Here is a 22245-nt window from a genome sequence, read left to right as displayed (position 1 = left end):
GATAAGTGTTGCAGTCAGGATTTAAGCCTTAGGATCCTATTAGTTATGTTATTTTGCTTCCAAAAAAGTTTACATTTGCTATCAACAAAATAAAAGTAAGGTACCACATTATATGTTGTACATGAACCAAAATTTCTCATAGGCAGAAATGCAATGAAAGAAGAGAATTTATAGTGACTCTTTTTATAGAGGAGCTTGCTTTAAATTCTAAACAGGATATTTAAAATGAACTGTTAGAACTCTAGTCCTTTTTTGTTGGAAGACTTGCTTCACTCTGCTCTATGAGTAAATGTCAAACTATACATAACCTTGAAAATCTGAAGGAGAAATTGAATTCCATGTGGATACAGAGAAAGCCTGTGAAACCTGAAATGAAGGATTGTCAGAGTTATTCTTTCAATAGTTAAAGAGGCAAAATCTATTATCTTTGAGGCAAGATAGTAGTAGTGCCGTAAAAGGACAGGAAAGGTTATCTTCAAGTGAAGTCAGCTCTTATATTGAATGATAAATCTAAATTAAAATAGAAAACAATGTTAGTAATCAAATGATGCTCTCTGAATGTCAGTTCATTTTATATTTATAGTTTTCATGTAGCTTTCTTTTCCATTCTTTGAAGTCAAGACCAATAGTTTTCCCTAAACTACTGTATGTATTTTTAAATTTTTTTTACTGTATTTATTGATTAAAAATCTTTTTTTCAAAATTCCCAAGTACAAATTTGTATGGTTTATATAAGAATAATGCAATGTTCCTCAATATATGGCAATTTTAATTATCTTGAATAATAAAATAACTAGAACTGCTCACTCACCATTTCCTTGACCATTATGACAGCATTGTTTTCATTTTTCATAGTATATAAATATGGATTTCTGGATTTTAAATGATGCCCTTTCTCTATTTTTTTTATATCAGGAAGTAGACTTTTATTTTTTAGCGCTCTTTATAAAATCTACTCTGTCTTTATTCAGTATAAAACCATTTGAGAAACTTATCTTGGATAAAAATAGTACAAAATGTTTTGTATTTCACTTGTTATAAGATTAATTCACATTAATCTTCAAACTATTAATTTTTACTTTAATAGGAAAACTGATAAGATTATTTTCTTCCTTAAAGGGAATTTAAATTTTTCTAAAAAAATAAGATATTTATATGTATGTTATTCTTCATTTGGATTTGATATGTTACATTTGAATAATACTAAAAATTGAAAATGACTTCTGATATTTTTTTAAGAGTTAGCAAAGTAACAGCTTGTTTAAGAGGTTAATAAAAAGACCTTAGGAATATTTGCTCCTTCTGTTTTCTATATATACAATATAAATTTTGAGTTTCTATTTTGTGGAAATTACATTTTAATATGCATAAATCCCTAAAAGTTAATATAAATATGACATTAAATCATGCAAAGTTTAATAGTCAATGTTGATACACTTCCATTTTAAATAAATATCAAAATATGTCTATATGGGTAACATATTTTTTCAGGAAATTTGTAAACAATTGTCTCTGGTAAAATCTTTGATAAGTTGTACAGAATACTGCATTTCCCATTCAAAATCAATATTCACATTTAGACTCTATGATCTATTCCAGACATGTTGACCTTTCCATGATATTTACCTCTAAAACTCATGACAAGTGAATCCCAGTGTGTTTAAGTCTTAGTTCATCATCTTGAGAAGGCCAAATGTCATTCTGCTAAATGCTAACTCACTTGACCTACAGGAGTCAATCTATTCTCAAGTAATGCTATGTGTCTGAACTACTATTGGGATTTTGATATTTCTGTTTGGATTAAATGAAAGGTGTATAAAATGTGTTTTCTAAATAGGACAGTAAAAGTATTTTCCAGAAGATCCAAGTAATAATTGGCTGAAAACCTCTTATCAGTCATGGAGACGTGTGGTAGCAATGAGAGTGTGCCTCAGATCTCTGACTATAGGAAGCACACTTAACCAAGCTTCGAGTTGCTGTGCTCTGCTCTTATTTGTTGTTGTTCAGTCACTAAGTCATGTCTGACTCTTTGTGATCCATGGACTAAGCACGTCAGGCTGCCCTGTCCTTCACTATCACCAGAGTAGCTCAAATTCATGACCACTGAGTTGAAGATGCCATCCAACCGTCTCATCCTCTGTTCTCCCCTTCTCCTCTTGCCCTCAGTCTTTCCAGCATCAGGGTCTTGTTTAATGAGTTAGCTCTTTGCATCAGATGGCCAAAGTATTGGAGCTTCAGCAATACTCCTTCCAATTAATATTCAGGGTTGATTTCCTTTAGGATTGACTGGTTTGATCTTCTTCCTGCCCAAGGGACTCTCAAGAGTCTTCTCCAGCACCACAATTGAAAGCATCAATTCTTCAGTGCTCACATCTGTTAATGTCGATGGGAAAAACCATAGCTTTGACTATGTGGACCTTTGTCGGCAAAGGGATGTCTTTGCTTTTTAAAATATGCAGCCTATGTTTGTCATATTTTTTTTCTGTTTGTAAAAATATCATTTTCCTAAGACTTGCTTACAGATAATGATAAAATCAGAGATGTTGAGGCAATTCCCTTCCTGGGAAACATAGGATATCTCTACTATGGTTTCACTCCCCAGATATCATGCAGAAACTTACTAAACTGATACATTAGTCACTCAAATGACACAGTAGGCTAGGATGTTTATTTATGAGATTTTTCTCCCTGTTCTTCACTTGAGGTCAGAATGTATGTGTCTTATGTGTTCTTCTAGCCTTACTCTGCTTCCTTCTCATTTCTCTCCGACAGGCTTTTCCTCTAATAAAATGCTTGCTAAATCTCATCTTGATGTCTAATTGTTAGAAGACAAGCCTGAACTAACACATGAGCTTAAGGGGATCAAAATTCAAAGGGAGTACTAGTATTTTGAAATATATAAATTAAATTCAAAATATTCATGAACATTTACAGAAAAAGTTCTAGAAACAAAGATGAAAAAAATTAAAGGACTTAATTTAAAAGGATTTAAAATTTAAAAGAATTTAATATACATATTAAAGTATTCATATATTGACATTAAAATGAAGATGAATAAATTGAATGCTTAATATATATTAATTTATGTGGGGACAAAAAAGAAAAAAGAAAGCCCTGACTGTGACAGTTAACCATTATTAAAAATAGCAATGTACAAGAGCTTGCCATATGAATTTATTTAACTAGTATGAGAAAGTGGAATTTATATTTCTTTCAGTTCAGCAACTACATGGTTACTATCATCTTTTTGTTGTTGTTGTTCCATATTAATGGCAGGCGTTACCATGTATGCGGAGTTCTCTTTCCCAATAAGTACACCCTAATCAAGATACCTGCTCATAATTAAGAGGAGAGTATTATTTGTCAAAATTCTGAAAGAGATGGGAATACCAGACCACCTGACCTGCCTCTTGAGAAACCTGTAGGCAGGTCAGGAAGCAACAGTTAGAACTGGACGTGGAACAACAGACTGGTTCCAAATAGGAAAAGGAGTATGTCAAGGCTGTATATTGTCACCTACCCTGCTTATTTAACTTATATGCCGAGTACATCATGAGAAACCCTTGGCTGGAGGAAGCACAAGCTGGAATCAAGATTGCCCGGAAAAATATCAATAACCTCAGATATGCAGATGACACCACCCTTTTGGCAGAGAGTGAAGAGGAACTGAAAAGCCTCTTGATGAAAGTGAAAGAGGAAAGTGAAAAAGTTGGCTTAAAGCTTAACATTCAGAAAACGAAGATCATGGCATCTGGTCCCATCACCTCATGGGAAATAGATGAGGAGACAGTAGAAACAGTGTCAGACTTTATTTTGGGGGGCTCCAAAATCACTGCAGATGGTGACTGCAGCCACGAAATTAAAAGACACTTACTCCTTGGAAGGAAAGTTATGACCAACCTAGATAGCATATTAAAAAGCAGAGACATTACTTTGCCAACAAAAGTCCGTCTAGTCAAGGCTATGGTTTTTCCAGTGGTCATGTATGGATGTGAGAGTTGGACTGTGAGGAAAGCTGAATGCCGAAGAATTGATGCTTTTGAACTGTGGTGTTGGAGAAGACTGTTGAGAGCCCCTTGGACTGCAAGGAGATCCAACCAGTCCATCCTGAAGGAGATCAGTCCTGGATGTTCATTGGAAGGACTGATGCTGAAGCTGAAACTCCAATACTTTGACCACCTCATGGGAAGAGTCGACTCATTGGAAAAGACCCTGAGGCTGGTAGATATAGGGGGCAGGAGGAGAAGGGGACGACAGAGGATGAGATGGTTGGATGGCATCACCGACTCAATGGGCATGAATTTGAGTAAACTCCAGGAGTTGGTGATGGACAAGGAGGCCTGGCGTGCTGAGATTCATGGAGTCGCAAAGAGTTGGACACGACTGAGTGACTGAACTGAACTGAATTGAACTGATTATTTGTCACACCTCTCCTTAAGGAAGAAGTTTAGCTCAGTTTTATTTGAATGGTAGCAAAACATGCCACCCCAAAATAGACTGCTTTGGTATATTGATTATTTTGGGCAGTAGATACTTAGAAAATGGCAAATGCAGTGAGAAGCTTTTTCTGAGTTCCCTTATCTATCTAAAGACAGATCTTCTAAAAGGAATTCAATCACCATGAATTCTTTTCAAGGAGTTTCACTGAGCAGGAAAGATTGAATCTTTTCACAGGAGAGGAGACTAGGATTGGATAGCACATCCAGGCAAACTCTGCCTGAACTATTATACATTCCACCTGTTCTAAGGGTTCCATTCATATTTCCTAAAAGTATTTACTATCTCCCAAGAGGCCTGCACCTCCCTCCCCATTTCCTATTAAGATTGTATTTAATCCAGAATTCTAAAGCCACCTCTTCGAATTATCCATCTTCCTGTGTATATCTCATGCATGAGATACATGTGTTTATAAACTTGTTCACTTTTGTCTTGTTAATTTGTCTTTTATGAAAAGAATCTCAGTTAATAAATCTGGGACACATGAAAAGATATTTTTCCTTCCCTATATAGTTATACTACTTGAAATGACTAAATTATAAAATTGATGGAAGTTCAGGAAAAAATGCATTAAAATAATTTAAAGGAATAAATATACTGATAATAACCTCAGCATGAAGAATAACTTCCCAACATTCATAGCTATACAAAGATTGAAGAGGCAAAGTTCTGACAACTGTAAATTTCTTAGACGAACCCAGTCAACTTTGTGGCAAGGATATTGGAGGAATCAAAAATTAAATTATTAGCCTGAATAAATGGTCTTTATGGTCTTGAAATTTCATTCATTTCATGGTATGACTTTGAGAATAGAATTTTTATGAGTAGGATTAACCTACTTTTCTGTCTTCCAATGAAAATCAAATGGTGAAAAATGGTTTAAATTATATAAGACTGAATATGTTTTAGAGAAACTTAATTGTCTGAATGGTAATATCTGAAAATTTATGATTATTTGTGTAAAGTAGCGGCTAATACTTAGACTTATTCATTGGGGAGAAAAAACGAAGTTGCATGATTTTGAGAAGGGTGGGTTGCTTCAAAACCAAAGATAAAGAAATGCCATTAACTATAAGAAATTTATTTCAAGGGAAGGAAGGAGAAGAATAAAGAAGTGTGATTTGTAAATCAAATATATTCCAATAAAAATTTAAAAATAAAAACATATACAGGAAAAATATAGGATGAACAAAGATAGGCAACTGTGGAAAAGTAATTAAACAATGTGATGAGACTAAAAAGAAGATACACATTATTTTATCAAAGTCTGTTTTTATACAATTATATTATATTTCACTTCCCATTATTATTATTATTATTTTTTTCCCCTAGTACAGGGAAGGCATCTTTCACACCGGGAGTTTTTAATTGCCTGTTTGCAAGGGGAAAAGGTAAGATTAGAATGCCTTTCTTGCATCTACTTTTTTTTTTTAAGTGCTTTCACCTCCAAATAAACCTATGTCAAGTAGTATATTCTGCCATTCTTTAGCTCTAACAAAAAGGATAATTAAGGATTAATCACATTGCTTAGCATCTCTGGAAATCTTGTGCATTCAATCAAGGCAGTAATTGAACCTGAAAAAAATAAATAAATAAATAAAAGAGGGAAGGGGACATATGAGGTTTACACATGTCTGCCTTTATTTATTTCTCCTTCCCTTTCTTTCTCCCTTCTTTCTCTTTTTCTTTCTTTCTCTCTCTCTCTTCTTCTCTCCTTCCCTCTCTCCCTCTTTTTCTTTCATGAAGGGAAACTGTGTCTGTCTTCACAGCAATCTGAAATATTGTAGGCATTTTGACAAAGATGCTGGTTGACCATATAAAAATAATATACCATAAAAGAATAAAATATTCTCTCACAAATAGTAGCTTTAAGATGGCAAACTGGAAAATATTGTAATATATAATTTTTAAAAAGCTTCTAAAATGATTAATATATTATGGGATTAATCATAACTAGCTAATATGATAACAAATCTAAATTTCTTGCTCACATAACAGTTTATTGAGGGCTTCCTAAGCAGGCAATTCTTCTCTAAGCTGAGATTCAGAGACCTAGGTCCCTTTTATCTTGTATTTCTACAACTGTCAACATATGGATCCCAAAGTTCCCTGCGTATTGTTTCCATTTCACTCACCCAAGGGAAAGAGGTTAAGTCAGGCCAAGAAATGGTGTAGATGATATTGTTCCACATTTTATTGTCCAGAACTCAGTCACAGGGATCCAATAGCAAGTGAAGCTAGAAAAAGTGCTCTAGCTGTATACCCAGGAGGGAGAGGAAAAGATTTAGGAAATATCCAGGCACTTCTGCCATGCACTATTCCAAAAATCTTTAAAAGAATGGAGAGATAATTGATGAAGAAAATAATCATCACACTTAGGTTTCTTTTTAAAAATAGTTCATTCCACATTTTACATCAAATTTAAGCATATGTAAATATTTAAGTTTAAAGGAGAAGGGGGCCACAGAGGATAAGATGTTTGGATGGCAATATCAACTCAATGGACATGAGTTTGAGCAAACTACAGGATATAGTGAAGGACAGGAAAGCCTGGCATGCTGCAGTCCATGGGATCACAGAGGTCAGACATGCCTGAGAGACTGAATAACAACACAAAATTTACATTTATTCATAATGCAGAATTTTCTATCTGTATTTGACATGACTTTTGTATTATCCAAGTTTTCTGGTTTTTTGATAGAAAACAAAACAATCCTGTTTAGTATCTAAGTACTATTAAGTCCATTATGGCAATTGTACTGATTCTTATATAGAATTTTCTTTGTAAACTGTAGGATGCAATAAGATTACCCAAATGCCTTTATGTGCCAGAATAACAAATGAAATTGATAGTCAAGGGCACTATTTGCAATTGTTAGAAATGTTCTTCTGGAAGGTCAAAGAATTCTTCCACATATACTAATGTGACTGCTTTTAATTTTAGCACCAAATAATTGGCTAGCTTTTCTTCTCGGTGAACAGCTTTATTAATGAAATCTATTTGCAGTTAGTAGTTCTATGCAGAGAAGATAAGAAATGGTAAATTATTCATTGAACAAAACATGCGTATTTTTAAGTGACATTAAACAAAGACACTTAAAAAAAGAAAATGTTGGAGCAATGCCCTGATGCAATCCATGATCTTGGCCTTAATGCACAATATTTTAGCTAAAAGAGTTAATGAGCACTATAATGGAGAGGTCTGCAGGGAAATATCTATTGCTAAGGAAGGGGTTCCAAGTGAAAGAACAGGGAAAAAAAGAAAAAAAGGACATCAATTACTGAGTTTATTTAAAGGGAAGGTGTTACACATGACACTTGATTTTTTTTTTTTTTTTCCTTTGGGAACTTTCAAAGAAAGACTAGACTTGAGGCGAGAAGCTTTAGAGAACAAGAGTGGGAATTTGTTGAGCTGAAGCTGAGGGATATCTGAACTGATCTAAAATAATAGGTACAATTTTTGTAAGCATCTGATCTAGGTAAGTGCAGAAATAACTCCAGAAAGAATGAAGGGATGGAGCCAAAGCAAAACAACACCCAGTTGTGGATGGGACTAGTGATAGAAGCAAGGTTCGATGCTGTAAAGAGCAATATTGCATAGGAATCTAGAATGCTAGGTCCATGAGTCAAGGCAAATTGGAAGTGATCAAACAGGAGATGGAAAGAGTGCATGTTGACATTCTAGGATCAGTGAACTAAGATGGAACAGAGTGGGTGAATTTAACTCAGATTACCATTATATCTACTACCATGGGCAAGCATCCCTTAGAAGAAATGGAGTGGCCATCATAGTCAACAAAAGAGTCCAAAACGCAGTACTTGGGTGCAATCTCAAAAACGACAGAATAATCTTTGTTCGTTTTCAAGGCAAAAGATTCAGTATCACAGTAATCTAACTCTATGCCCCAGCCAGTAATGCTGAAGAAGCTGAAGTCGAAAGGCTCTATGAAGACCTACAAGACCTTCTAGAACTAACACCCAAAAAAGATGTCCTTTTCATTACAGGGACTGGAATGCAAAAGTAGGAAGTCAAGAAATAGCTGGTGTAACAGGAAAATTTGGCCTTGGAGTACAGAATGGAGCAGGGCAAAGGCTAATAGAGTTTTTCCAAGAGAACACACGGGTCCTAGCAAACACCCTCTTCCAACAACACAAGAGAAGACTCTACACGTGGACATCACCAGATGGTCAACACTGAAATCGGATTGATTCTATTCTTTGCAGCCAAAGATGGAGAAGCTCTATACAGTCAGCAAAAACAAGACCAGGAGCTGACTGTGACTCAGATCATGAACTCCTTATTGCCAAATTCAGACTGAAATTAAAGAAAGTGGAGAAAACCACTAGACCATTCAGGTATGACCTAAATCAAATCCCTTATGACTATACAGTGGAAGTGAGAAATAGATTTAAGGGACTAGATCTGACAGACAGAGTGCCTGATGAACTATTGACAGAGGTTTGTGACATCGTACAGGAAACAGGAATCAAGACCAGCCCCAAGAAAAAGAAATGCAAAAAAGCAAAATGGCTGTCTGAGGAGGCCTTACAAATATCTGTGAAAAGAGGGGAAGTGAAAAGCAAAGGATAAAAGGAAAGATATACCCATTTGAATGCAGAGAAAGCCTTCCTCAGGGATCAGTGTAAAGAAACAGAGGAAAACAATAGAATGGGAAATACTAGAGAACTCTTCAATAAAATTAGAGATACCAAGGGAACATTTCATGGAAATATGGGCTCAATAAAGGACAGAAATGGTATGGACCTAACAGAAGGAGAAGATATTAAGAGGAGGTGGCAAGAATACACAGAAGAACTATACAAAAAATATCATCACGACCCAGATAATCACGATTGTGTGATCACTCACCCAGAGCCAGACATCCTGGAATGTGAAGCCCAGTGGGCCGTAGGAAGCATCACTATGAACAAAGCTAGTGGAGGTGATGGAATTCCAGTTGAGCTATTTCAAATCCTGAAAGATGATGCTGTGAAAGTGCTGCACTCAATATGCCACCAATTTTGGAAAACTCAGCAGTGGCCACAGGACTGGAAAAGGTCAGTTTTCATTCCAATCCCAAAGAATGCTCAAACTACTGAACAATTGCACTCATCTCAGATGCTAGTAAAGTAATGCTCAAAATTCTCCAAGCCAGGCTTCAACAGTATGTGAACCATGAACTTCCAGAGGTTCAAGCTGGATTTAGAAAAGACAGAGGAACCAGAGATCAAATTGCCAACATCTGCTGGACAATTGAAAAAGCAAGAGAGTTCCAGAAATACATCTATTTCTGCTCTGTTGACTATGCCACAGCCTAACATATATGCTGAGTACATCATGAGAAATGCTGGGCTGGAGGAAGCAAAGCTGGAATCAAGATTGCTGGGAGAAATATCAATAACCTCAGATATGCAGATGACACCATCCTCATGGCAGAAAGTGAAGAAGAACTAAAGAGCCTCTTGATGAAAGTGAAAGAGGAGAGTAAAAAGTTGGCTTAAAGCTCAACATTCAGAAATCTAAGATCATGGCATCCAGTCCCATCACTTCATGGCAAGTAGATGGAGAAACAGTGGAAACAGTGGCTGACTTTATTTTTCTGGGCCCCAAAATCACTGCAGATGGTGACTGCAGCCATGAAATTAAGACTCTTACTCCTTGGATGGAAAGTTATGACCAACCTAGACAACATATTAAAAAACAGACACATTACTTTGTCAACAAAGGTCTGTGTATCAAGGCTATGTTTTTTCCAGTGGTCATGTATGGATGTGAGAGTTGGGCTATAAAGAAAACTGAGCACCAAAGAATTGATGCTTTTGAACTGTGGTATTGGAGAAGACTCTTGAGAGTCCCTTGGACTGCAAGGAGATCCAACCAGTCCATCCTAAAGGAGATCAGTCCTGGGTATTCATTGGTAGGACTGATGTTGAAGCTGAAACTCCAATATTTTGGCCACTTGATGTGAAGAGCTGACTCATTTGGAAAGACCCTGATGCTGGGAAAGATTGAGGGCAGGAGGAGAAGGGACAACAGAGGATGATATGGTTGGATGACATCACCTACTCAATGGACATGGGTTTGGGTGAACTCTGGAAATTGGTGATGGACAGGGAGGCCTGTTGCAGTTCATGGGGTTGCAGAGTCAGACACGACTGAACAACTGAACTGAACTGATCCAGGTAAGTTGGTGAGAGACACAAGTGAGTTTGCATCCACCTTGGTTCTTAAGAGGACCAAAATGAACACATTTAGGGATGTTCTTAAAAAGTAGAAAACACAGCAAAGTATTAGAGTCCATAGATTACCATATCAACACAAAAGGAAAGAAAATAGGTAATAAGCACAAGGAATAAAATGATCTTTAACACAGGATGAACAAGACTTATTGTTTTAAAATCATTTACATTTCAATGGTTTACATATGTGTCATTAAAACATTTTCTCATAATTGCATAATTTAATTTAGTGCTTGAAAACCATCAAGACAGTTTTCATGGAAAGTAAAAACTACTTGGTTTAATCTGGCAAATGTTCCCAGATACATCACCTAATTCCTCCCTCAATAACCTATTCCCTGTTTCAGCTTAAAATTTTTAGGTAGTTCTTAAAAACATCATGAGAACAGTAAAACCCAAATTCTAGAATATGATAAAATGTTCTATTATATGAATCTTTATTTTTCTTGAGCCTCAATTAATATAACTGTTTACCTTTAGTTTTCTCTAGACAGATGGAACTGTTACATTGTTAGAATAGGAAACAGGAGTCCAGAATGGCAGTGGCTAAAAGACAAGGAAGGGAAAAGCCCATGAAAATAGAGCAAAGTAATGCCCGAGGACCAGAGTGAGGGCCTCAGGTAGAACAAACAGTACTCCTGGATAGCCCAATTTACATAAGGTAGGCCCAGGAGGAGGAAAAAAAAAAAAAAAAAGACATATAAAAATAAGAGGAGCCAAAGGGCCAGGGGTCTCTCTCTTTCCCATGTGTGTGCCCTCATTTTCTCTCTGCCTTTCTCTCTCTTCTCTTTGCATATTTTGGGTCAGCATGCCCTCCTGCCTCGAGGATGCATTTTCCCTTATTTTCTAAATAAAACTGATCTGTTCAAGAACTATAACACAGACTGTCCGAGAGCTGTGATTCTCTGAGGGTTTTAACATCATTGCTTCAGATCTTTGTTGTGACAAGACAGAGCCAAGGGTCCCCTAACAGAACTAGAATAATCTATTAAATACCTTCCCCTATATCCCTTATTTATACTTCTGTATATTCTGATTCTTTGTCACAGAACATTCTTCTACATTTTGGGGGATGGCTAAATTCTACTCCTCTGATGGAGAAGGATAAGCTTCTGCAAGCTTCCTGATGGGAGAGACTGACTGAGGGAGAAACTGGGTCTTGTTCTGATGGGTGGGGCCATGGAAGTGATAAGTAGATTCAAGGGATTAGATCTGATAGGCAGAGTGCCTGAAGAACTATGGACAGAGGTTCATGACATTGTACAGGAGACAGGGATCAAGACCATCTCCAAGAAAAAGACATGCAAAAAGGCAAAATGGTTGTCTGAGGAGGCCTTACAAATAGCTATGAGTAGAAGAGAAGCCAAAGGTGAAGGTGAAAAGGAAAGATAAACCCACTTGAATGCAGAGTTCCAAAGAATAGCAAGGAGAGATAAGAAAGACATTCTCAGTGATCAGTGCAAAGAAATAGAGGAAAACAATAGAATGGGAAAGACCAGAGAGCCCTTCAAGAAAATTAGAGATACCAAGGAACTTTTTCATGCATAGATGGGCACAATAAAGTACAGAATTGGTATGGACCTAACAGAAGCAGAAGATATTAAGAAGAGGTGGCAAGAGTACACAGAAGTATTATACAAAAAAGATCTTCATGACCCAGATAATCACAATGGTATGATCACTCACCTAGAGCCAGACACCCTGGAATGTGAAGCCAACTGGGCCTTAAGAAGCATCACTACAAACAAAGCTAGTGGAGGTGATGGGATTCAGGCTGAGCTGTTTCAAATCTTAAAAAATGATGCTGTGAAAGTTATGCACTCAATATGCCAGCAAATTTGGAAAATCCAGCAGTGGCCACAGGACTGGAAAAGATCAATTTTCATTCCAATCTTAAAGAAAGGCAATGCTAAAGAATGCTCAAACTACCACATAATTGCACTCATCTCACACGCTAGTAAAGTAATGCTCAAAATTCTCCAAGCCAGGCTTCAACAGTACGTGAACTGTGAAATTCCAGATGTTCAAGCTGGATTTAGAAAAGGCAGAGGAACCAGAGATCAAATTGCCAACATCTGTTGGATCATCAAAAAAGGGAGACAGTTCCAGAAAAACATCTACTTCTGCTTTATTGACTACACCAAAGCCTTTGACTGTGTGGATCACAACAAACTGTGGAAAATTCTTAAAGAGATGGGAATAGCAGATCACCTGACTTGCCTCTGAGAAATCTGTATGCAGGTAAAGAAGCAACAGTTAGAACTGAACATGGAACAACAGACTGGTTCCAAATCAGGAAAGGAGTATGTCAGGTTGTATATTGACACCCTGCTAATTTAACTTATATGCTGAGTACATCATGTGAAATGCTGGGCTGGATGAAGCACAAGCTGGAATCAAGATTGCCAGGAGAAATATCAATGACTTCATATATGCAGATGACACCACATTTATGGCAGGAAGCAAAGAAGAACTAAAGAGCCTCTTGATGAAAGTGAAAGAGGAGAGTGAAAAAGTGGGCTTAAAACTCAACGTTCGGATAACTAAGATCACGGCATCTGGTCCCATGGCAGTGGATGGGAAACAATGGAAACAGGACAAACTTTGCTTTCTTGGGCTCCAAAATCACTTCAGATGGTGACTGCAGCCATGAAATTAAAAGATGCTTGCTCCTTGGAAGAAAAATTATGACCAACCTAGACAGCATATTTAAAAGCAGAGACATTACTGTGCCAACAAAGGTCCATCTAGCCAATGCTATGGTTTTCCAGTAGTCACGTATGGATGTGAGAGTTGGACTATAAGTGGGGTGGAGAGGGTGAGATGCATGGAAAGAGTAACATGGAAACTTACATCACTGTATGTAAAATAGATAGCCAAAGAGAAAGTGCCATAAGGCTCAGGAAAAACTCAAACAGGGGCTCTGTATCAACCTAGAGGGATGGGGTGGGGAGGGAGATGGGAGGGAGATTAAAAGGAAAGGGATATATGTATACCTTTGCTTGATTCATGTTGAGGTTTGACAGAAAACAGCAAAATTCTGTAAAGCAATTATCCTTCAATAAAAAATAGATTAATAAAAAAAAAACTGAAAAAAAGAGAAAGAAAGCTGAGCACTGAAGAATTGAGGCTTTTGAACTATGGTGTTGGAGAAGACTCTTGAGAGTCACTTGGACAGCAAGGAGATCCAACCAGTCCATCCTAAATGAAAGCATTCCTGAATATTCATTGGAAGGACTGATGCTGAAGCTGAAACTCCAATACTTTGGCCACCTGATGCAAAGAACCGACTTATAGGAAAAGACCCTGATGCTGGGAAATATTGAAGGTGGGAGTAGAAGGGGATGACAGAGGATGAGATGGACAGTTGGAGGGCATCACCGACTCAATGGACATGAGTTTGAGTAAACTCCGGGAGTTGGTGATGGACAGGGAAGACTGGCATGCTGCAGTCCATGGGGTCACAGGGTGGGACACAACGGAGCGACTGAACTGAACTGAAACTCTACTCTTCTTCAAGAAGCAGCTCAAAATTATGGTCCTCATATTCAGACACCATTAAGTGTGTCTCTAACATGCTTCCTTAGTATTTTGACCTTCTATTATTGTGTTTTTACAGTGTATTATGCTTTCCATATACTCCTTTGTTTCCAATCCATATTGTGAGCCTCTGGAGTGTAACAACTAGCTATCTTTTAAGTCTATGTCCAGAATGAGTAAATAGAGAAAAACAGTATATAGTAAGTCTCTTTCAAATGTTTTTCAGAAAACTAGCTCCAACAGGTCCTAACACACTAATAAAAGCACATTAATATTTTAACTTAATTGAATTTTGAAAAATCATGAAAGAAATTATGCTATATTTGCAGGTGAGCATTACAGAATATCCTTTCACTTACATCCAATCATGAAGCAATCATGAACATATAGTGATTTTAGTTTCTTTATTTTTTCAATAAATTCTCTTTCTAACACACACAATGAACTGAACTGTGTTCCCCTAAAATTCATATTTGACATCTTAACCTTCAGTGGGATGTTATTTGGAGACTGGGCCTTGGATGGTATCTAGGTTTAGATGAGATCATGAAGCAGGGGCACTTATGTTGGGGTTAGTGCCTTTGTAAGAAAAGACACCAGAGACCTGCTTTCTTTCACTTTACTCTATGTCAGATTATAGCAACAAGGCAACAGTCTGCAAACCAAGTAGATGCCTTTCACCAGAACCTGATCATGCTGAATCCCTGATTTTGAACTTCTAGCCTCCAGAGGTGTGTGAAAATAATGTCTGTTGTTTAAGACACGAATCCTTGAAATTTGTTATGACAGCCTCACCTGACTAAGAGTATATATACTGACTCTGTAGCTGAAATATATACTATACATATAAATGTAAACACACACACATTCTCTCACTTACTGATTATATAGGAAATATCATTTCAGATATAACTCAGAATTAAATGATATAATGTAACTGGCAGCAACAGAAACTAAATATCTAATTTTTACCACTGAGATAATTAATCAGTTGCAATTTAAACCACAAAACATAATACTGCATTTTTCAAAGCTAACTTTAACTATTTTAAAGGATCCATTATTCATCAAAGCATTTCTAAAACTGATACTTATACTAGATTATCATTTACTTTTAAAATAAATATTATGTTAATTTAGGAAAGCTTAAACTAAAATTAGGTCTGCTTCAGTGATAAATTCACATCACATAAATTTTGAAAGGCTAAAAGAAAACAAAACAGAATAAAAACCTTTGTATATTACAAAACCTGATAGTAATCAATACCTGTATTCCTCTTGTGTAAACCGTGGGATTTCTCCTGGATGTAAGACAAGAATCTTCACAGTGGCACTGCTGGACATCACAGGCTCACCATCATCAAAAGCAACAATGACCAACTTAAAAAGTAATAAAAACTCTAGTTAAAGATGATTTAAAAGAAGAAGACAAAGCATAATTTTTCCATTAATGTTTTAAATTATTGAACTGCCTGGTTCCAAAAGGGAGAGCAGTATTCATTTTCTCATTGCCTACCAAGTAGAAGACACATGCTAGGATATGCACAACAATCCCTCCAGGTAGATGTTATTATTCCCATTTTCCGGGTGAGAAAGCTCAAAGAAATTCAGTTAATAGTTTTATGATATAATGAAACAGGGCACTCAAAGATGGTGCACTGTGACAACCCTGAGGGATGGGATAGGGATAGGGATGGATAAGGAGTTGGGAAGGGGGTTCAGGATGGGGGAACACATGTACACCCATGGCTGATTCACGTCAATGTATGGCAAAAAATACTACAATATTGTAAAGTAATTAGCCTTCAAATAAAATAAATATATATTTTTTAGAGCTAGCAGTAAAACAGGTATAAGATACTACATCTCTCAAAACCTATTCTCTCTTTCACAATTCCACTGGTGCCTACAGTAAAAACATGAAACCTTTATAAGTTTGAACACATTTTAAAAGTATTAAGTTCAGTCTCATCGACAGTGAAAAGCTAATTAGCTTGCTTATAAAAAGAAATTAATTTTTTCCAGTGAATCAACTGTCTGCAAGATTATACAGAAGAAATACTTCACTTTGGAGGATAAAATTGGAAATCTTCATAGCTTAACACTTCATAGTTTAACACTCTCTTAAAAACAATTAATTATATAAAACCAAGTTCCTATGGTAGAATAAAGAATGCTCAAATGATGTGAACTAAAGAAAAAGTTTTAGTCTTAAGATTAATATCTGTATATTATTTATTACTAAGATAGTTTTTATAATAAATCATTTTTTTTGACTAACTGTATTATGTCAAGAAGAACTTAAGTTTAAGAAATATTAAAGTTCAAAGCTATGTATTTCTCTAGAATGTATATAACGTTGGATACTGCAGGTGACTAAACTAAATCAAACTAGATCATAGAACCACAATCAAGGGTCATCCTGAGAGTCACAATTTGCCTTCAGGTTAATACTTATAAACATAATAATTATTTAAAATGGAGATAAAATTATCTCCAGTGAGACAGTGCTCACTGATATTCACAAGGTTAACTGATGAAAGTATTTCCCCAATGCATGGTCAAAGGCTTTATTCTCAGAGACAAAATTTTTCTAGTAACTACAGAGAATGGAAATAGTCAAATATTTAATATAATGGGTTATTTCTGATAATAGGGAAGGGTAATATTATTTCAAATTTTCTAAAATTATAATGTATCAAGAAGACATAAACTTGAACCAACAATTGCCTCTAGGTACTGATCTTGAGGAAAAGAAATATCAAGTGGAAAATTATATCTGAACAAGGAGTTTTGCAACAGTAAATATTGTTGTAACAAAAATTTGAAACAGACTAATTATCCAACAACAAGTTATTGGACAAAAAAAGTAAAAACAATATATATTCATACAATAGAATATTGTCTCACCATTTAAATATCATTAATAGTATTCATATACTTAAATTTTAAAAAGTATTATGAATAATAAAATCATACAGTCATTCTATTTTTAAAAATTTTGTATACTTTCATTTGCAGGGAATTTTATCACAAAGATAGAGATAAAATGGTAAATTTTAATTTCCAAGAAGAGAAATATCAAACATTTTTTTCTTTTTAACTGTAATTTCTAAGTGCCTATGCAGTAAAAATGTACTGTTTTGTAACTTTAAAATATTAAAAAGGAGAAAAATGGGAAAGTGTATGGTTGTTTGTTAAACCAAACTCTAAAACAAAAGTTAAATATCAAATAGACACTATAGAGAAAACACTGAACTGACCTTAAAAATTGTTGTAGGTTCTTCATTAAGATTAACTCGAGTTATTACTCTTCCAGAAACTTCTTCTACATCAAAAATACTTGCAGGATAGGGAAATTGGACATCATCTACCCTATACCTCACACGGCTTGCAGGTAATCCCTAAAATAAAATTATATATTATCTCACAAAATGAAGACAAAATGTAGTGATAATGCAAAACTGATTTGTAAAATTAATAGTCATTTAGAAATAAAAAATGATATTTTAGCTTTTCATATTTTCAGGTTTAAAATGTAGCAGAACTTTTATTTCTTTAGAATAACAATCTGAATCAGAGAAGTGTCTTTATTACATGTTATCTAAAATTATTTATGCAAAAGAATAAATCAAAGGTTTCCTTGGATGTCTTCCCTCCATATTTCTCTAATTATATGAACTTCACATTCTTCCTTGAACATTGTTTCTCTTTAATATTTCATCATCTGAGATCATTATAAATTATTTTCCTTGTTAGAACTCTGTGATGCTCAGAGAAGATAAAGTGTGAAGGATTAAGGTAAACCGGACAAGTGGGTATGAAAGTAAAAGAAACATTATTTGCCATCTGTTCTATGCTGTTTACTAGGCAAGGTTATTTTCATAAATCAATTCTCACAACAATCGTTTAGGATAACATTACTACAATGATGATAGTAATAATAGTAAAATAATGATAGTTAATATCTGTTGGAAGCTTATTACTAGTGTGAGAATCACACTAAAATTTTTACATATATAGTCTACAAAACATTTTTTAAATGAACCTGAAGCTTATATGGTATTTAACAATGCTGAAATGTCCCAGACATGTATCAAGATAAGTTGGAATAGCAAACAAAAAAATTTATTTGTAAAGAAAACCTAACATTTGATAATTTTGAAAAAGAGTCTGTAACTAGAACAGTCAAAAATACATTGAATGTCATCACTTATATTAGAATTAAGACTGGCTTTACTTTTAATTATAATGGGGTGGGCACTCTACTTTTTCTAAGTGCTTACAGCCAGTAAATCTCATCAGTCCTAGAAGTAAAATAAACACCTCAGACTCAGAGCTAATATGTGGTCAAGTTTGATTTCAAACCTTAACAAACACTATGTTATATCACAAAACTCTTTAGAGAATAACACCTCTATTCAGAATTATCCTGATGTGATATAAGGGTGTAGCACCAATGTTACCTCATAGGCTCATTTGGTTAATGAGGCTTGTGGGATGATGGTTCTGAGAACATTGTTCTCTATATTGTTGACCTTCTTCATGACTATCCTTGAACAGAATGTATTGCTCATGTTGATTCCTGAGTCACATTGAGGTTACAGGGCAAATATGTCAGCCTACAGAACTTGTATAATCCCCTAATTACTAGCTGTAAGTCCAATACTTTCATTCATGCCATCTTGGTTTATCACTACCTCCTTGAACACCTGATGCAACTCTGTTCACTCTTTTGTTTTTCGTTCTTCCTATCTGGTGACTCCATCTCAGATTCTGCTTGTCCCCACTCTTCTTAGAGTGTCCCAAGGCTCTGTGACAGGCACTTTTATCTTCTCAACCCCCACTCAAGTCCTGTATAACTTCTAGTCCATGATTTACATACCTCCCATTTGTTAATAATCCTAAATTTAATTTTTGGCACTTTTGTTCCTAGAGAAAAATTACAGCAAAAACCATTTCAAAAACAAATTTTCAGCTTCTACTAACATCAATATCCATTCAGTCTATAGTATTGCGATTCTTTGGACTATCATGACTCAGTTATCAAGAAACGTAAAATATGTCAGTTATACTTGGCATCTGTCTAATAATGCCAAGGTATTAGTGATACATTTGGAATTTATAGCTTAAACAGATAAAACAAACAAACAAACAAACAAACTTAAACCAAACAACTTTTAGTGTTACAGAGTGTTATCCTGAAGATGTCTACAATATTTTGCTATCCAGAATATCTTACAATCTTCCTGGAGGATTGCTACAAACAAGGTTGTATGTAGAACATATATGTTATATATTAGCCATATCAGTAGGTTTGAATTCTGATTTGTCACAGATTACTATCACATAAAGAAAATGTGGCCCTAAGATGACATTTTAAGCCCATAAAAGACATTTTAATTGTTTCTTCCGTCACCCTGTTATCAAGGGACCACATTTCATTTCATAAGACATAATACAACTAAACATCTAAAATGATTTAGATGTTCTTTGAATATATTCAAAAGTTTTTTTCTCTTTCTTCCATTTTCTCCCTTCCTCTCTTCTCACAACCTTCTTCTCTTCTTCACTCTATTTTCTCTTTCCTCTCCTTTTCCTCTGTTTCCTTCCCTCTCTTCCTAATTTTCCTTCTAAAATATATATATTTTAAAATAATAGCCTTGTTTCAATTTGTTAATGTAGAGTATCACATAGATTGATTTGCCAATATTGAAGACTCCTTATATCCCTGGGATAAGGCCCACTTGGTCATGATGTATGATCTTTTTAATATGTTGTTGGATTCTGTAAAAACCATATGATTATCTCAATAGATGCAGAAAAAGCCTTTGATAAAGTTAAACATCCATATATGATAAAAACCTTCCAGAAGTCAGGCATAGAAGGAACATACCTCAACATAATAAAAGCCATATATGATAAACCCACAGCAAACATTATCCTCAATGGTGAAAAATTTAAAACATTTCCCATAAAGTCAGGAAGGAGACAAGGGTGCCCACTCTCACCACTACTATTCAACATAGTTTTGGAAGTGTTAGCCACAACAATTAGAGAAGAAAAAGAAATAAAAGGAACCCAGACTGGAAAAGAAGAAGTAAAACTATCACTGTTTGCAGATTGCATGATCCTCTACATAGAAAACCCTAAAAAAATCACCAGAAAATTACTAGAGTTAATTAACAAACATAGTAAAGTTGCAGGGTATAAAATTAACACAGAGAAATCCCTTGCATTCCTATACACTAACAATGAGAAAAAGGAAAGAGAAATTAAGGAAACAATTACATTCACTGTTGCAATGAAAATAACAAAATACTTAGAAATAAAGCTACCTGAAGAAACAAAAAACCTGTACATAGAAAACTATAAAACACTGATGAAAGAAATCAAAGATGACACTGATAGATGAAGAAATATACCATGTTCATGGATTGGAAGAATCAATGTAGTGAAATGAGTATATTAGCCAAAGCAATCTATATATTCAATTCAATCCCTATCAAGTTACCAATGGTATTTTTCAGAGAACTAAAACAAATAGCTTCACAATTTGTATGGAAATACAAAAACCCTCAAACAGCCAAAGGAATCTTGAGAAAGAAGAATGGAACTGGAGGAATCAACCTGCCTGACTTCAGGCTATACTACAAAGCTATAGTCATCAAGATAGTATGGTACTGGCACAAAGACAGAAATATAGATCAATGGAACAAAATAGAAAGCCCAGAGACAAATCCACACACCTATGGACACCTCATCTTTGACAAAGAATGCAAGAATATACAATGGAGAAAAGACAATCTCTTTAACAAGTGGTGCTGGGAAAACTGGTCAACCACTTGTAAAAGAATGAAAATAGAACACTTTCTAACACCATACACAAAAATAAACTCAAAATGGGTTAAAGATCTAAATGTAAGACCAGAAACGACAAAACTCCTAGAGGAAAACATAGGCAAAACTCTCTGACATAAATCACCACAGGATCCTCTACAACCTACCTCCCAGTGTAATGAAAATAATAGCAAAAATAAACAAATGGACCTAATTAAACTTAAAACCTTTTGCACAATGAAGGAAACTATAAGCAAGGTGAAAAGACTGCCCTCAGAATGGGAGAAGATAATAGCAAATGAAGCACCTGACAAAGAATTAATCTCAAAAATATACAAACAGTTCCTGCAACTCAATTCCAGAAAAATAAATGACCTAATCAAAAAATGGGCCAAAGAACTAAACAGACATGTATTTAAAGAAGACACACAGATGGCTAACAAACACATGAAAAGATGCTTAACCATCACTCATTCTCAGAGAAGTGCAAATCAAAACCACAATGAGGTACCATCTCACACCGGTCTGAATGACTGCTATCAAAAAGTCTACTAACAATAAATGCTACTGAGGGTGCAGAGAAAAGAGAACCCTCTTACACTGTTGGTGGGAATGCAAACTGTTACAGTCACTATTGAAAATGGTGTGGAGATTCCTTAAAAAACTGGAAAGAGAGCTGCCTTACGACCCAGCAATCCAACTTCTGGGCATACACACTGAGGAAACCAGAATTGAAAGAGACACATGTACCCCAATGTTCATCACAGCACTGTTTACAATAGCTAGGACATGGGAGCAACCTAGATGTCCATCAGCAGACTAATGGATAAGAAAGCTGTGGTATATATACACAATGGAATATTACTCAGCTATTAAAAAGAATGCATTTGAATCAGTTATAGTGAGGGAGATGAAACTGGAGTCAATTATACAGAGTGAAGTAACTCAGAAAGAAAAACATCAATACAGTGTATTAATGCATATATATGGAATTTAGAAAAATGGTAATGATGACCCTATATGTGAGACAGCTAAAGAGACACAGAGATAAAGAACAGACTTTTGAACTCTGTGGAGAAGGCGAGGGTGGGATGATTTGAGATAATAGCATTGAAACATGTATAGTAC

At 35.3% G+C, this 22245-nt stretch overlaps 1 protein-coding gene across 6 annotated transcripts in view; it reads right to left on the bottom strand.

Annotated features, from left to right (window-relative positions):
• The window catches only part of PCDH15 (protocadherin related 15), a 1725758-nt gene that overhangs the window by 156752 nt on the left and 1546761 nt on the right, over positions 1-22245 (bottom strand). For all 6 annotated transcript variants that reach the window (XM_070470562.1, XM_070470566.1, XM_070470561.1 and 3 more), the window contains 2 exons: positions 17541-17681; positions 15545-15657 (listed from right to left, as the gene is read on the bottom strand). In XM_070470562.1, coding sequence (XP_070326663.1) covers positions 15545-15657; positions 17541-17681 — 254 coding nt within the window. The remainder of the gene's footprint in view (positions 1-15544; positions 15658-17540; positions 17682-22245) is intronic.

This window comes from Odocoileus virginianus, chromosome 7, assembly GCF_023699985.2.
Source record: "Odocoileus virginianus isolate 20LAN1187 ecotype Illinois chromosome 7, Ovbor_1.2, whole genome shotgun sequence".
NCBI classification, from domain to species: domain Eukaryota; kingdom Metazoa; phylum Chordata; class Mammalia; order Artiodactyla; family Cervidae; genus Odocoileus; species Odocoileus virginianus.
This window is presented reverse-complemented; position numbering and strand designations above follow the sequence as displayed.